At 56.0% G+C, this 15,570-nt stretch overlaps 1 protein-coding gene across 1 annotated transcript; it reads right to left on the reverse strand.

Annotated features, from left to right (window-relative positions):
- Nucleotides 1-3,292: 3,292 nt before the first annotated feature.
- Nucleotides 3,293-6,154, reverse strand: DAZAP2 (DAZ associated protein 2). The gene is given in 6 exon segments (XM_085212420.1): nt 3,293-3,354; nt 3,357-3,444; nt 4,150-4,292; nt 4,295-4,391; nt 4,799-4,920; nt 6,029-6,154. Coding segments are annotated over 6 exon segments (498 nt in total). The 5' UTR covers nt 6,042-6,154; the 3' UTR covers nt 3,293-3,319.
- Nucleotides 6,155-15,570: the final 9,416 nt, after the last annotated feature.

Genomic DNA, 15,570 nt, shown 5'->3' on the forward strand with positions numbered 1-15,570 from the left:
TTGCTGTTGTTTTGCCTTATCTCGCCACACAATCGAGTGATTCTGCTCTGGGTTTAGCAGCAGGGTCATTAGCATGGCGGGCTCATTAGCATGGCTAATTGGGAAGCAAATCACAGAGTCGCAGAAGGGTTGGGTTGGAAGGGAGCTCAAGGATCACGGAGCTCCAACCCCCCGCCACACGCAGGGCCACCAACCTCCACATCTCACAGCAGCCCAGGCTGCCCAGGGCCCCATCCTTGCTGGCCTCGAACACCTCCAGGGATGGACGGGGATCCACAGCCTCTCTGGGCAGCTGTTCCAGCACCTCCCCACTCTCACAGCAAACAACTTCCCCCTGACAGCCAACTGAAAGCTGCCCTCCCTCCGCTTCCAGCCGTTCCCCTCGTCCTGCTGTTTCTCCCCTTCCCAAGAGCTGATCCCCTCCTGTCTGCAGGCTCCCTTGAGGTCCTGCAGGCTGCACTCAGCTCCCCCCCAGCCTTCTCTTCTCCAGGCTGAACGAGCCCAGCTCCCTCAGCCTGGCTTTGCAGGGAGGTGCTGCAGCCCCTGCTCATCTCTGTGGCTCCTCCGGACCCTCTCCAACAGCTCCCTGTCCTTCCTGTGCTGGGGGCTCCAGCCCTGGACGCAGCACTGCAGACGGGGCCTCACAAAGCGGAGCAGAGGGGGACGATCACCTCCCTGTCCCTGCTGCCACCCCTCTGCTGCTGGAGCCCAGGATCCCCTTTGCTTTCCGAGCTGCAATCGCACCCTGCTGGCTCACGGTCAGCTTTTCACCCCCAGGACCCCCAGCTCCTTCTCTGCAGGGCTGCTCTCAAGGACCCTCCTTCCAGTCCGTACGGATGCCTGCCATTCCTCCGGCCCAAGTGCCAAACTCTGCACTTTGCCGTGCTGAACCTCATCAGCTTCGCCCAGGCCCACCTTTCCAGCCTCTCCAGGTCCCTCTGAACAGCATCCCTTCCTTCCAACCCCACGCTCAGCTTGGTGCCGTCAGCAAACCTCCACCTTCACATCACGCCCCATCACTAAAGCCAAAGTAGGAAGAAGTCTGCAAAGCTGGCAGCGAAGGGGAAGAGCTCAGCAACGCTGCAGCACACGATGGGTGGAAGCCATGCAGGGTTGGGGGGGTGGGGGAAGTGATGCAAACGTGCTCCCGCATTCAAATTTTCAAAATAAGTCTTTATTCTACTTCTTTTTTTTTTTTTTTTTCCTTGTTTCTTCTTTTTTTTTTTTAGTATAAAAAAAAAAAAAATCCACAAGTTAAGTGCACCACAGTGTATACAGAGAGAGACAGAACGTGGATCTTCCTTTAACAGTCGGTCGATGGCTGAACACAACACAGAGGGACGCGGATTTTACACCCAACTGAAACCTCCTGATAAAACAGATCTGAATTCTGATCTTTGTTTTGTTTTTTTTTCCTTCGTAAAACAACAACAACAACAACGACAACGACAACAACAAAAAAGGAAACATTGAGGATCCCTGAAATGTTCTTCATCACTCTACTACGACTCCATCGCACCCCCCCGGCTGTTTTGCAATGTGTTCCTATAATGACCCACAGCCCACAACGCTGCTGTTGGTGGTTTGACACTGTGTGGGGATGGGGGCAGCCCCTGTTTGACAACAGTGGGATGGGGGGGGGATCAGGAGTTGAAAAAGGGGGGGGGGAAAGAAAAAAAGAGGAGGAGGAGGGAAAGAAAAACAGGGGGAGAAAAACAGGAGAGGGGGAAAGGGGGGGAGAATAAAGGGCGGAGGGAATAAGGGAAGGAATAAAGGGGGGATAAAGGAGGGAGAACAAGGGGGGGGATAAAGGAGGGAGAATAAAGGGGGGGGGATAAAGGAGGGAGAATAAGGGGGGGGATAAAGGGGGGAGAACAAGGGGGGGGGGATAAAGGAGGGAGAACAAGGGGGGGGATAAAGGAGGGAGAACAAGGGGGGGGGGATAAAGGAGGGAGAACAAGGGGGGGGGATAAAGGGGGGAGAATAAGGGGGGGAGATAAAGGAGGGAGAAAAAGGGGGGGGATAAAGGAGGGAGAACAAGGGGGGGGATAAAGGAGGGAGAACAAGGGGGGGGATAAAGGAGGGAGAACAAGGGGGGGGGATAAAGGAGGGAGAATAAAGGGGGGGGATAAAGGAGGGAGAACAAGGGGGGGGATAAAGGAGGGAGAAAAGGGGGGGATAAAGGAGGGAGAAAAAGGGGGGGGATAAAGGAGGGAGAATAAGGGGGGGGGGATAAAGGAGGGAGAAAAAGGGGGGGGATAAAGGAGGGAGAATAAGGGGGGGGGATAAAGGAGGGAGAACAAGGGGGGGGATAAAGGAGGGAGAAAAAGGGGGGGGATAAAGGAGGGAGAAAAGGGGGGGGATAAAGGAGGGAGAAAATAAGGGGGGAAAATAAGGGGGAAATAAGGGGGGAAAATAACGGGGGGAAAATAACGGGGGGAAAATAAGGGGGGGAAAATAAGGGGGGGAAATAAGGGGGGGAAAATAAGGGGGGGGAAATAAGGGGGGGAAATAAGGGGGGGAAATAAGGGGGGGGAAAATAAGGGGGGGAAAATAAGGGGGGGGAAATAAGGGGGGGGAAATAAAGGGGGGGAAATAACGGGGGGGGAAATAAGGGGGGGGAAATAACGGGGGGGATAAGGGGGGGGGAAATAAGGGGGGGAAATAACGGGGGGGAGCTAATGAGGGGTAATTAAAGGGGGAGTGGGGAATAAAAGGGGGGAAAACCTGCTTATTAAGCATCGTCTAAAAGCAGAGTTAGCATCGAATGAAATGTTCCAACATGAGTTGCATCGTGTTTCTGGCACCAAAGCATGGCTTTGATTAGACCTAAATGTGCAAAGAAATCCAAGCGTACTTGGAGGGGTCTGGGATCCCACGGAGGGGTGGGAGGGATGGGGGGGGGGGGGGGTCTGCAGAGGGAGTTGGGCGAAGGATGCATTGCACCTCTGCTTTGTGAGCTGCAGGTCCCGGTGCTCCCCACCCCCTCCGTGTGCCCCCACCCAAAAAAAACACAAAAACCCCTGGGATGAAAGAAGAGGCAGCGGGGCTGAGGACCCCCCCCCCCCCCCACCTCCCCCCCCCTCTTCCCTCAAACCCCGATGGAGGGATGGCGACCGCGGTGGGGTTCAGGAGCAGGAAGACACCTCGGCTCTGCGACCTCAGGTTAATACGGGACTGAAGCAGTTACATGGTGAGAAGTGCTGACGGTACGTGACGCCGTTCCTTACACACACGTAGCCCCCCCCACCCCCTAACCCTAACCCCCCCCCCCCCCACCACCACCACCACCATCGCCATCACCCACCCCCTTTCTTCTTCACCAGATAGTGTAGCCACCGTCTGAGCCTCCAGGAAGAAGTTGCCCTTCCTCTGCGTCACAGCACGTTGGCTCCTGCATGACGCCCAGCTGTGCTGCGTTGGGGGGGCAGCCGGAGGGGGGGGCTGCAAACATAGAGCATGGAGCGGGGGGGGGGGGGCCAGAACCTCAGGAGGATGCAAGGCTGGGGTGGTGGGGAGAACAGGGGCATGGGGAGAGGAGGGGGAGGTCACAAACCCATAGGGTGGGTGGGGTTGGAAGGGTGCTCAGATCCCCCAGCCCATCCTTCTGAGCTGGGGGGGGGGCAGATCTGAGGGCAGCACTGCAGATGAGACTCACCAGGGAGAGCAGACGGGGACAGCCCTCCCGCCCCACGCAGAGGGACAGCCCCCTTCTGCCCACGCAGGGGGGGGCAGCCCCCTTCTGCCCACCGCAGAGGGGGACAGCCCCCCTTCCGCCCACGCAGAGGGGACAGCCCCCTTCCCTGCCCCAACATCGCAAGAGGGGGACAGCCCCCTTCCTGCCCCACTGCAGAGGGGGACAGCCCCCTCCCTGCCCCATCGCAGAGGGGACAGCCCCTTCCCTGCCCCACCGCAGAGGGGGACAGCCCCCCTCCCTGCCCCATCGCAGAGGGGGACAGCCCCCTTCCCTGCCCCACTGCAGAGGGGGACAGCCCCCTCCCTGCCCCACTGCCCCCAGTCTGTCGATGCAGCCCAGGGTACAGACAGCCTGCAGCTGCAGCTTTGTGACCCCCCCAACCTCCCCACCTCCCAGGTCAGAAATCAAGGCACGTCTCCTCCCTGCAGGTTTTGGGGTCAGACTGTACTCACAGGGATGCTGGCGGTGCCTCCAGCCCCAAACCTCGCTCCAGCATCAAAGCCACCTTCCACCAGCACGGTGGAGCCCGGCGGATAGACGGGTCCCACGGGGTAATACGCCATGGGGACGGAGGAACCGATGGGCCCCACGGCACGGATTGGGCCACGGGCAGGAAGACGGACGCACCCGGATACGCTGCCGACATGGTGGGGACGGTGGCAGCCCCCAAAGGGACGAAGCTGGGACGGTAGAGCTGCACAGAGTCACGAGGCAGGGCGTTATTCCAGGCTTTATGGCCCCACACACCATCTGCTTCCTCAGACTCAAGGTGGACTTTCACCTCCTGCTCTGCCATCCTCCACCCTGAGTTCTCGAGGACATTTCCCCCCTTCCTTCCCCTGTTGTTTTCCTCAACCCCCCCCTGTTCTGCACCCGGGGGCTCTGTGCCACCTCTGCTCCAAAAAAAAAAAAAAAAAAGTGCTCAGACTTCAGTTCTCACGGAGAGATTACTGGGCAGCAAAAAGTCCCCCAGGCAGAGAGGAAATGCATTTATCAGTGTACCCAGAGTCGCTGCTGTGCTGTTTGTTTGGTTGGTTGTTTTTTGTGTTTTTTTTTATCTTTTAATCCTTATTATTTCAGAAGAAAATAAACTGTGCTCACCTCGGAGTACGCAGGAGGAGCGTCGGTGTACGGCGGGGGCTGCGGGAGGGGCACAGTCTGTGGGTACACGGGGGGGTTGGCAGCGCTCTGCACGGGGTAGGAGGGCTGCGTGGGGTACTGCCCTACGGGGGGGAGAGAGGAGGTCACAACCCGACCCACACACAGCCCCCAAATCCCCACTGGGGACGCTGGGAGGGTTCTGGCCACGGGAAAGTGGAGTTTTGGAGTATCGGTGCTGCGCTGGATGGAGGGAGATGGGGAAAGGGGAAGTCTGGTGAAGAAATGTGATGAAACCGCAGCGATGAGGGCAGCTGCTGGGAATGTGCAGCTGATTCCGGGCCGGGGTTGGGGCACATGGGGGGGGGGGGGGATGCTGGGGTTGGAGGAAGGAAGCAGGGGGGGTTGCAGGGCTGTAGCGGATCCAGAGCAGAGCAGGGGAGCCCCTCCTGCCCGTGGGGTGCTGAGCCCCAGGGTCTTCGGGTGCCATGCTGGGCTGTGGGGCAGAGCGCGGGGTGCAGTGTCATGGGGGAGGGGATGCTCTGACTCCTTTGTTTGGGGGGGGGGGTGGAAGAGAGGAAGTGGGGTCGCTTGCTACCCTGCCTCAGTGGGGTCCAATTCCCAGCAATATGCGTTGGGGACCCCCTGGGACGCCCTGTACTGGGGGGTGTTTTCCCCGTGCCATGGGGTTCCCCCGTTGTCTCTCTGGGGGTCTTCCCTTCCCATTCCTCCCCTGACATTGGATACAGCCCCTCCCCCCCAGTCCCAGCACTGCAGGAGGAAATGACCGCTCCTCCACGCACCCCCCCCCGCACGTCCCATCCCCAGGAGGGGCTCCCCAACGCCCCCCGTCCTTTTCAACCTCCCCGCAAAGACAGAACCCCCCCCAGTTCCTCATCTTACCCCCCCACGGCCCACCCCCCCATTCCTCATCCGGGAGGGTCTCCGCTTCGCCCTCCCCCCTGGCGTTGAACGCTGCCCCTCGTGACGTCATGCGGGGATTCCCCCCCAAGCGGTCCCCCGCGGCGCACACAGGGTTAAACCCCGGCCGAGCCGCCCGTCGCCATGGCAACACGCGCGCCCGCCCCCCACAGCATCGCTTCTATTGGTCCGTTCCGCTGCTGCGGCGCGGCCCTTAAAGGCGCCGCGACCCCTTAAAAGACGACCCCGGGTGGTGACAGCGGCGGCGCGGCGTGACCCCCGGCGTTGCCCCAGGCGCGGCGCGGTGCTTGCCTTTGCCGTTCATGGCGGCGGCGGGGGGCGGCGGTCCCGCTGTGCCCGCGCCGCGCTCTGACTGCTGCCTGTCACTGCGGCGGGCGGCGGGCCGGAAGTGGGCGCCGCACGCACGGCGCTGCGTCATCACGCAGGGGGGGCGGGGCCGAGCGCTCTTAAAGGGGCCGCAGCCTTTAAGACGGGGGGAAGGTGGGAGTGCCGAATTATGAGGTGGGGGGCGGCAGGTGGGCGAAGGGGACCCTCGAGCAGATCGTAGAGTAGTGTGGGGGGGGGCAGTCATGGCTTTGGGGGGGCAGCATGCAAGGACTGCAGTAGTGAGGGGCTCTAGGTGGGCCCTGAGGGGACATGTGGGGTGAGAGGGGGTCAATGGAGGGTGGCACAGGGGTCTTTGGTGGTGGGGGAGGGCGGATATGTGGCCCAGGAATCAACTGTGAGGGAGAGGTGAGGCCTGGGAGTCACTGGGGGGGGATATTTTGTGGCCCCCGTCCCGCTGCGGCTCCCCACGGAGCTGTGCTCATTTCACAGAATCACAGAATCACAGAATTGTAGGGGTTGGAAGGGACCTCTAGAGATCATCGAGACCAACCCCCTGCCAAAGCAGGTTCCCTACACCAGGTCGCACAGGTAGGCGTCCAGGTGAGACTTGAATATCTCCAGAGAAGGAGACTCCACAACCTCCCTGGGCAGCCTGTTCCAGTGCTCCGTCACCTCACCGTGAAGAAGTTCTTGTGCACATTGGTGCGAAACTTCCTGTGCTGCAGCTGATGTCCGTTTCCCCTCGTCCTGTCTCCACGTACCGCTGAAAAGAGACTGGCCTCACCGCTATGGCCGCCACACCTCAGATATTTATAAACCTGGATCAGGTCCCCTCTCAGTCGTCTTTTCTCAAGGCTGAACAGACCCGGTTCACTCAGCCTTTCTCCATAGGGGAGATGCTCCAGGCCCTTCGCCATCTTTGTGGCCCTCCGCTGGACTCTTTCCAAGAGATCCCTGTCTTTTTTGTACCGGGGAGCCCAGAACTGGACACAGCACTCCAGATGAGGCCTTATCAGGGCAGAGTAGAGGGGGAGGATCACCTCCTTCTACCTGCTGGCCACGCTCTTCTTAATGCACCCCAGAATGCCGTCGGCCTTTTTGGCCACGAGGGCACACTGCTGGCTCATGGCCAACCTGTCGTCCACCAGGACGCCCAGGTCCCTCTCTGCAGAGCTCCTCTCCAGCAGCTCATCCCCCAGCCTGTATTGGTGCATGCAATTATTCCTCCCTAGGTGTAAGACCCTACGCTTGCTTTTGTTGAACCTCATCCGGTTTCTTACTGCCCAGCTCTCCAGCCTGTCCAGGTCTCGCTGAATGGCAGCACAGCCTTCAGGTGTGTCAGCCGATCCTCCCAACTTCGTATGATCAGCAAACTTGCTGAGGGTGGCCACTGTCCCCTCATCAAGGTCATTGATGAAGATGTTGAACAAGACCGGACCCAGCACAGAGCCCTGGGGGACACCACTGGTTACAGGTCTCCAGCCAGACTCTGCACCACCAACGACGACCCTCTGCGCTCTGCCACTCAGCCAGTTCTCAACCCACCTCACTGTCCACTCGTCTATCCCACACTTCCTCAGCTTTGTTATAAGGATGTCGTGGGAGACAGTATCAAATGCCTTTCTAAAATCAAGGTAGATTACATCTACCGCTCTTCCCCCATCCACCCAGCATGTGACAGCATCATAGAAGGCCATCAGGTTGGTCGAGCACGACCTCCCCTTGGTGAACCCATGCTGACTACTCCTGATAACCTCCTTTTCTCCCAGTTGTCTGGAGATGGTATCCAGCACAAGCTGTTCCATCACCTTTCCAGGGACGGAGGTGAGGCTGACAGGCCTATAATTACCCGGATCTTCCTTCTTGCCCTTTTTGAAGACCGGAGTGACATTGGCTATCCTCCAGTCTTCAGGGACCTCCCCTGTTATCCAAGACCTCTCAAAAATGATGGAGAGCGGTTCGGCAATGACCTCCGCCAGCTCCCTCAGCACACGTGGATGCACCCCATCAGGTCCCATGGACTTGTGGACCTCAGTACTGCCTAGGCGCTCACGCACGTCCTCTTTCCTGACTAAAGGGAAGTCTCCCATTCCCCAGGCCCTCTCCCTAACCTCCAGGGTGTCGGATTCCTGTAGGAGAGCCTTTTCACTGAAGACAGAAGTAAAGAAGGCATTCAGTATCTCTGCCTTCTCAGCATCCTCCGTTACCAGAACCCCCCCTCACTTAGTAAGGGGCCCACGTTCTCTCTAGTTTTCCTTTTGCTGTTAACATACTTGAAGAAGCCTTTTTTATTATCCTTTATCACTTTAGCCAGATTCAATTCCAGACGGGCTTTAGCCTTCCTCGTTGCATCCCTGCAGGCCCTGACTACATTCCTATATTCTTCCCAAGTGGTCAGACCCTTTTTCCACATTTCATGGACCTTCTTCTTTCCTTTGAGCTTGCGCATGAGCTCCTTGCTCATCCACACAGGTCTCCTGCCACCTTTTCCCGATTTCTTGCTCACAGGGACGCACCGATCCTGAGCTTGGAAGAAGAGCTGTTTAAATGCTGACCAGCTCTCAGAGGCCCCCTTCCCTTCTAACACCCGAGCCCACGAGATGGCTCCAAGTAGGTCCCGGAAGAGATCGAAGTTGGCTCTCCTAAAGTCCAGGGTAGCAATCCTACCTATTGCTTTGCTTCTTCCACTCAGGATCTTGAACTCCACCATCTCGTGATCACTACAACTTTCCTTCACGCCCCACCCAGCACAGCCCTGCCAACCACCCTTAATCAAAACAAAACAAAACAAAACCATAAAAACAAAACAACAAACTTCCAACCCATTCCATGATGGGGTACAGAGTGGAAGAGAGCTGTAAGGACCCTTCCAACCCAAACATCCCATGGTTCTGTGACCTTGCAGGACCTTTACAATCCAACCAGTCCATGGTCGAGAGTGGCAGTGAAGTTTCCTGTCATAGCCTCCAATTATTTGGATGTTTTAGGTCCAAACACTGTTAGGAAAATCCATTGCCTTCAGAAGCAGAATTCTGGATGTGGAGCTCTGGATGTGGAAGCTCTGGATGTGCAGCTCTGGATGTGCAGCTCTGGATGTGGAGCTCTGGATGTGGAGCTCTGGATTTGGAGCTCTGGAAGTGGAGCTCTGGAAGTGGAGCTCTGGCTGTGCAGCTCTGGATGTGGAGCTCTGGATGTGCAGCTCTGGATGTGGAGCTCTGGATGTGCAACTCTGGCTGTGCAGCTCTGGATGTGGAGCTCTGGATGTGGAGCTCTGGCTGTGCAGCTCTGGATGTGGAGCTCTGGCTGTGCAGCTCTGGATGTGGAGCTCTGGAAGTGGAGCTCTGGATGTGCAGCTCTGGATGTGCAGCTCTGGATGTGCAGCTCTGGAAGTGGAGCTCTGGATGTGGAGCTCTGGAAGTGGAGCTCTGGCTGTGCAGCTCTGGATGTGGAGCTCTGGATGTGGAGCTCTGGATTTGGAGCTCTGGAAGTGGAGCTCTGGATGTGGAGCTCTGGATGTGGAGCTCTGGATGTGGAGCTCTGGAAGTGGAGCTCTGGCTGTGCAGCTCTGGATGTGGAGCTCTGGATGTGGAGCTCTGGAAGTGGAGCTCTGGATGTGCAGCTCTGGAAGTGCAGCTCTGGATGTGGAGCTCTGGATGTGGAGCTCTGGATGTGGAGCTCTGGATGTGCAGCTCTGGATGTGGAGCTCTGGATGTGCAGCTCTGGATGTGGAGCTCTGGATGTGCAGCTCTGGAAGTGCAGCTCTGGATGTGGAGCTCTGGATGTGGAGCTCTGGATGTGGAGCTCTGGAAGTGGAGCTCTGGCTGTGCAGCTCTGGATGTGGAGTCTGGATGTGCAGCTCTGGATGTGGAGCTCTGGATGTGGAGCTCTGGATGTGGAGCTCTGGAAGTGGAGCTCTGGCTGTGCAGCTCTGGATGTGGAGCTCTGGATGTGCAGCTCTGGAAGTGGAGCTCTGGATTTGGAGCTCTGGAAGTGGAGCTCTGGATGTGCAGCTCTGGATGTGCAGCTCTGGATGTGGAGCTCTGGATTTGGAGTTCTGGAAGTGGAGCTCTGGATGTGCAGCTCTGGATGTGCAGCTCTGGATGTGGAGCTCTGGATGTGGAGCTCTGGATTTGGAGCTCTGGATGTGGAGCTCTGGATGTGCAGCTCTGGATGTGCAGCTCTGGAAGTGGAGCTCTGGATTTGGAGCTCTGGCTGTGCAGCTCTGGACCCCCACCCCTCTTACAACCAACGCATCACCACTCCCCCAGAGGAGAAATTGCTCCTAACACCCAAAAAAGAACCCCCATCTCTTTTTTGTGGTTTTTCTGCAGTCTCAGGGCACAGCCCTCTGCTCTCCAGCTTTTTGCCTTCCGTGCTGGCATTGTGTTCCCCCCGGTGTAAGCCAACACTTCGTGAATAATGTAGTATTGCTGATGAATATGCAGCTGGCTGCTGTGCCTAGGAGGGCTTGTGAATAATGCAACGGGAAGAGCTCTGTGTGTCGCAGCAGCACTGCCAGAGCTGCAAAGTACACATATGTGTGTTGGGATAGAGCTGTATTTACCCTTCCAAGTGGGAGAATGGCTGGAAGCGTGCCCATGGCCCTGCAGGGTGGGGTGGATGAAAGCAGAGCATAAATACCAGAGAGGCATAGGAATAGTTGGAAGGGTCCTGAAAGAGCACAGAGCCATTGGATGATTGGGTTGGAAGGGTCCTGAAAGATTGTAGAACCATAGGATGGGTTGGAAGGGTCCTGAAAGAACACAGAACCATAGGATGGTTGGGTTGGAAGGGTCCTTAAAGGTCATAGAATCATAGACTGGTTGGGTTGGAAGGGTCCTGAAAGATCATGGAAGCATGGAATGGTTGGGTTGGAAGGGTCCTTGAAGGTCACTGCACCATAGGATGGTTGGATTAGAAGGGTTTTTAAAGTTCATAGAGCCATAGAATGGGTAGGAAGGGTTCTTAAAGATTATGGAATCGTGGAATGGGTTGGAAGATCATAGAGCCATGGGATCATTGGGTTGGAAGGGTTCTGAAAAATCATAGACCCATAGAATGGGTTTGAAAGGTCTTTAAAGATCATAGAACCATGGAATATTTGGGTTGGAAGGGTCCTTGAAGATCATAGAACCATGGGATGGTTGGATTGGAAGGGTCCTGAAAAGTCAGAGAGCCATAGGATGTTTGGGTTGGAAGGGTCCTGAAGGGTCACAGATCCATGGTTTTTTTGGGTTGGAAGGGTCCTGAAAGTCCAGGCAGCCTTTGAGCATCACCACAGCCTCCTGCACCCCACAGATCTCTCCTTTAAGAAGGACGATTCAGTTGCTGATATCAGTGCCCCTAAATCAGATCTGTGCCAGTGGAATTTTGCTCCTGTGGGTGATGGGAGGAACGTGGAGCTGCTGAGCACACAGCAGATGGCCGTGCAGGAGTTCAACCCAGCAGAGCTCAGCCTTCAGTGCAATGGGGAAGAGAACCTTTAAAAAAGAGCTAAAAGCCACATTTAAGATCAGATTCGTGGAAGTTTGTGTGTTTGGCAGCACGGAAGCCAAGCGCCAAGAGCCTGGTGCGCTTCTCCTTTGCATGTTCAACATCTGGAATACCAATCGTCGAGTTCTGGGAACATCTGGAACACCAATCATTGAGTTCTGGGAACACATAGGACAAGTCGCTTTGCAGCATGCACGTTCCTTGCAGGGCTGGAAGCGTTTTATACAGCAAATCTGATGTGCCAGAATCCACGTGGTCAGCTGCAAACCCTTCCCTGCCCTGGAGCCGTGTGTGATTTCTGCAGCCGAATCAGCAAAAGGAGCACAGGAGAGGAAGGTGCAGTCAGGGTTTAAGTTCTGCCAGCTCTTCCCATCAAACAGTTAATTAACACCCCCCTCCCCCCACCTCCAACAAGTTGTTTTCCTGTAGGAAAAAAAAAGCTTTTCGGCACTCGTGAAATCAATTCCTCTCCAAGGGAAATTAAAAATGCAACGTGCACCCTCTTCCCCATGTGCATTATATGAAGCAGTATGCCAATGTATGCAAATGAGGCCGAAATTTAACTAGATGGAAGTGTTTAAATATTCATAATCGCAGCACAGCGTATGCAAAGCGCGCGGCGGTCTCAAATAACAGCTGTGTGCAGAGGGGGTGCTTGGATGGATCTGATGGATTGTGGATGGAAATGTGGCCCAGCGTTCCGGATGGGGCCTCCCCAGCGCAGAGCAGAGCCGGGGAGCACCTCTCCCCTTCCCCTTTCCTCCTTCCTTCCCCTTTCCTCCTTCCTTCCCTTTCCCTTCCTCCTTCCTTCCCTTTCCCCTTTCCTCCTTCCTTCCCTTTCCTCTTCTTCCCCTTTCCTCCTCCTTCCCCTTCCCCTTTCCTCCTTCCTTCCCCTTTCCTCCTTCCTTCCCCTTTCCTCCTTCCTTCCCTTTCCCCTTTCCTCCTTCCTTCCCCTTTCCTCCTTCCTTCCCCTTTCCTCCTTCCTTCCCCTTTCCTCCTTCCTTCCCCTTTCCTCCTTCCTTCCCCTTACCCTTTCCTCCTTTCCTTCCCTCCCCTTTCCCTCCTTCCTTCCCCTTTCCTCCTTCCTTCCCCTTTCCTCCTTCCTTCCCCTTCCTCCTTCCTTCCTTTCCCCTTTCCTCCTTCCTTCCCTTTCCCCTTTCCTCCTTCCTTCCCCTTTCCTCCTTCCTTCCCTTTCCTCCTTCCTTCCCCTTTCCTCCTTCCTTCCCTTTCCCTTCCTTCCCTTTCCCCTTTCCTCCTTCCTTCCCTTTCCCCTTTCCTCCTTCCTTCCCTTTCCTCCTTCCTTCCCCTTCCTCTTTCCTCCTTCCTTCCCCTTTCCTCCTTCCTTCCCCTTCCTTTCCTCCTTCCTCCTTTCCTCCTTCCTTCCCCTTCCCCTTTCCTCCTTCCTTCCCTTTCCCTTCCTTCCTTTCCTTCCTCCTTCCTTCCCTTTCCTCCTCCTTCCTTCCCTTTTCTCCTTCCCTTTCCTTCCTCCTTCCTTCCCCTTTCCTCCTTCCTTCCCTTCCCTTTTCCTCCTTCCCCCCTTTCTCTTTTCCTCCTTTCCCCTTTTCTCTTCTCCCTCTTCCCCCCTTTCTCTTCTCCTCCTTCACTCTCTCCTGCTGGCCACCCTCTATGATGTGCCCACCAGGGAACCATTAGCCTTCTTAGCCAATGGGGCACACTGCTGGCTCGTGGTCAACTGCTGGTCAACTGTTGGTCAACTATTGGTCAACCATTGGTCAACTACTGATCAACTGTTGGTCAACCGTTGGTCAACCATTGGTCAACCGTTGGTCAGCCGTTGGTCAACTGTTGTTCAACTGTTGGTCAACCATTGGTCAACCGTTGGTCAACTGTTGGTCAACCGTTGGTCAATTATTGGTCAACTGTTGGTCAACCGTTGGTCAACTGTTGGTCAACTGCTGGTGAACCATTGGCCAACCAGGACAACATTGGTGTTCTTGGCCATCAAGGCACACTGATGCTTCATGGTCAACTATTGGCCAACCACTGGTCAACTGTTAGTCAACCGTTGGTGAACCATTGGCCAACCAGGACAACATTGGCTTTCTGGGCCACCAGGGCACGCTGTTGGCTCAGGTTCAAGTATTGGTCAACCACTGGTCATTCATTGGTCAACCGTTGGTCAACCGTTGGTCAACCAGGACACCATTGGCCTTCTAGACCACCAGAGCACACTGCTGGCTCACGGTCAGCTGTCGGTCAACTGTTAGTCAACTGCTGGTCAACCACTGGTCAACCAGGACACCATCGGCCTCTGGGCCACCAGGACGTGCTGCTGGCTCATGGTGAATCCGTGGACAACCCTTGTCAAATGTTGGTCAACCGTTGCTCAATCTTGGGTCAACCATTGGCCAACCATTGCACCTTTGGGTGTTTTGGCCACCAGGACACACCGCTGCCTCACCGTCACCTCATCGGCCACCGGGAGCCACAAGTTCTTCTCCAGAGATCTCAATTCCAGCCACTCATTCGATAGGGACCACATTTTGTAAGTCCTCACGCATCTTTTTCCATTCTCACGATGATCAGGAGCGCACTCGGGATGCAAGCGACGAGAGTCCAACGATTCACCACAAGAGGAGTATTATGGGGTGCAGAAATAACTCCCTCAGCAAAGACAGCAGCAGGTGTCCCCCTCCCAAGCTTACATTATGGGAGAGGCAAAAATAATTCAGCTCTGTCCACACGCGCTCATTAAGAAACACCAATAAGTGAGACATTAATTTGGAAGTTTTGTCTTTTTTGTGTGTGTGCGTGTTTTGTTTCCCTGCCAGGGTGTAAGAAGGAAGTTTCCATTTACAAAAGATACAGAATGCCCCATACCACACCTTGGTCCCTTCTTTTTAATGACTCCAAATGAGCCCTAATGGATCCATAGACGGGCTTGGAGCGCCGCAGAACGGCTCCCGTGCTTCTAATGAGCGGAACAGTCACAGAAACGGCGCCCTGCCTTCTTTTAATTACGTGGTGACGATTAATTACCTGGTGACAATTAAGGTAACGTCGCACCTGATCTGCTCTGCGTCCCTACATCCCCATCCACAAAACCAGCACCCCATTGGAGGGGACTCTAATGATCCACCCCCCACACACACCCCAGCCTTTATAGGATCAGAACCCCCAGCCCCCCCTGTAGGCTTTATAGGATGGGAACCTCCAACCTTCCTGTGGCCTTTATAGGTCCTGAACCCCCAGCCCCCTGTGCAGACTCTATAGGATCAGACCCCCACCCCCCCTGCAGCCTTTATAGGATGGGAACCCCCAGCCCCCCTGCAGCCCTTTTAGAATTGGAACCCCTCAGCCCCCCTGCAGCCTCTATAGGATCAGACCCCCAACCCTCCTGCAGCCTTTATAGGATGGGAAATCCCAGCCCCCCCGAAGCCGTTTTAGAATTGGAACCCCAGCCCCCCTGCAGCTTCTATAGAATCAGACCCCCAACCCTCCTGCAGCCTTAATAGGACCTGAACCCGCCAGCTCCCCCTACACCCTTTATAGGACCAGAACCCCCAGCACCTCCTGCAGCTTCTATAGGATCAGACCTCCAACCCCCCTGCAGTCTTTATAGGATGGGAACCCTCAGCCCCCCCTGCAGCCCTTTTAGAATTGGAACCCCCAGCCCCCCTGCAGCCTCTATAGGGTCAGACCCTGAATCCTCCTGCAGCCTTAATAGGATGGGAACCCCCAGCCACCCCTGTATCCTTTATAGGACCAGACCCCCAACCCTTCTGCAACCTTTATAGGACCAGAACCCCCAGCACCTCTCACAGGCTTTATAGGACCAAAACCCCCATCCCCCTTTGCAGCCTCTATAGGATCAGACCCCCAACCCTCCTGCAGCCTTTATAGGACCAGAACCTCCCCTGCAGCCTCTATAGGGTCAGACCCTGAATCCTCCTGCAGCCTTAATAGGATGGGAACCCCCAGCCACCCCTGTATCCTTTATAGGACCAGACCCCCAACCCTTCTGCAACCTCTATAGGACCAGAACCCCCAGC

The sequence above is a fragment of the Meleagris gallopavo genome, chromosome 31, assembly GCF_905368555.1.
Source record: "Meleagris gallopavo chromosome 31, MGAL_WU_HG_1.1, whole genome shotgun sequence".
NCBI lineage: Eukaryota > Metazoa > Chordata > Aves > Galliformes > Phasianidae > Meleagris > Meleagris gallopavo.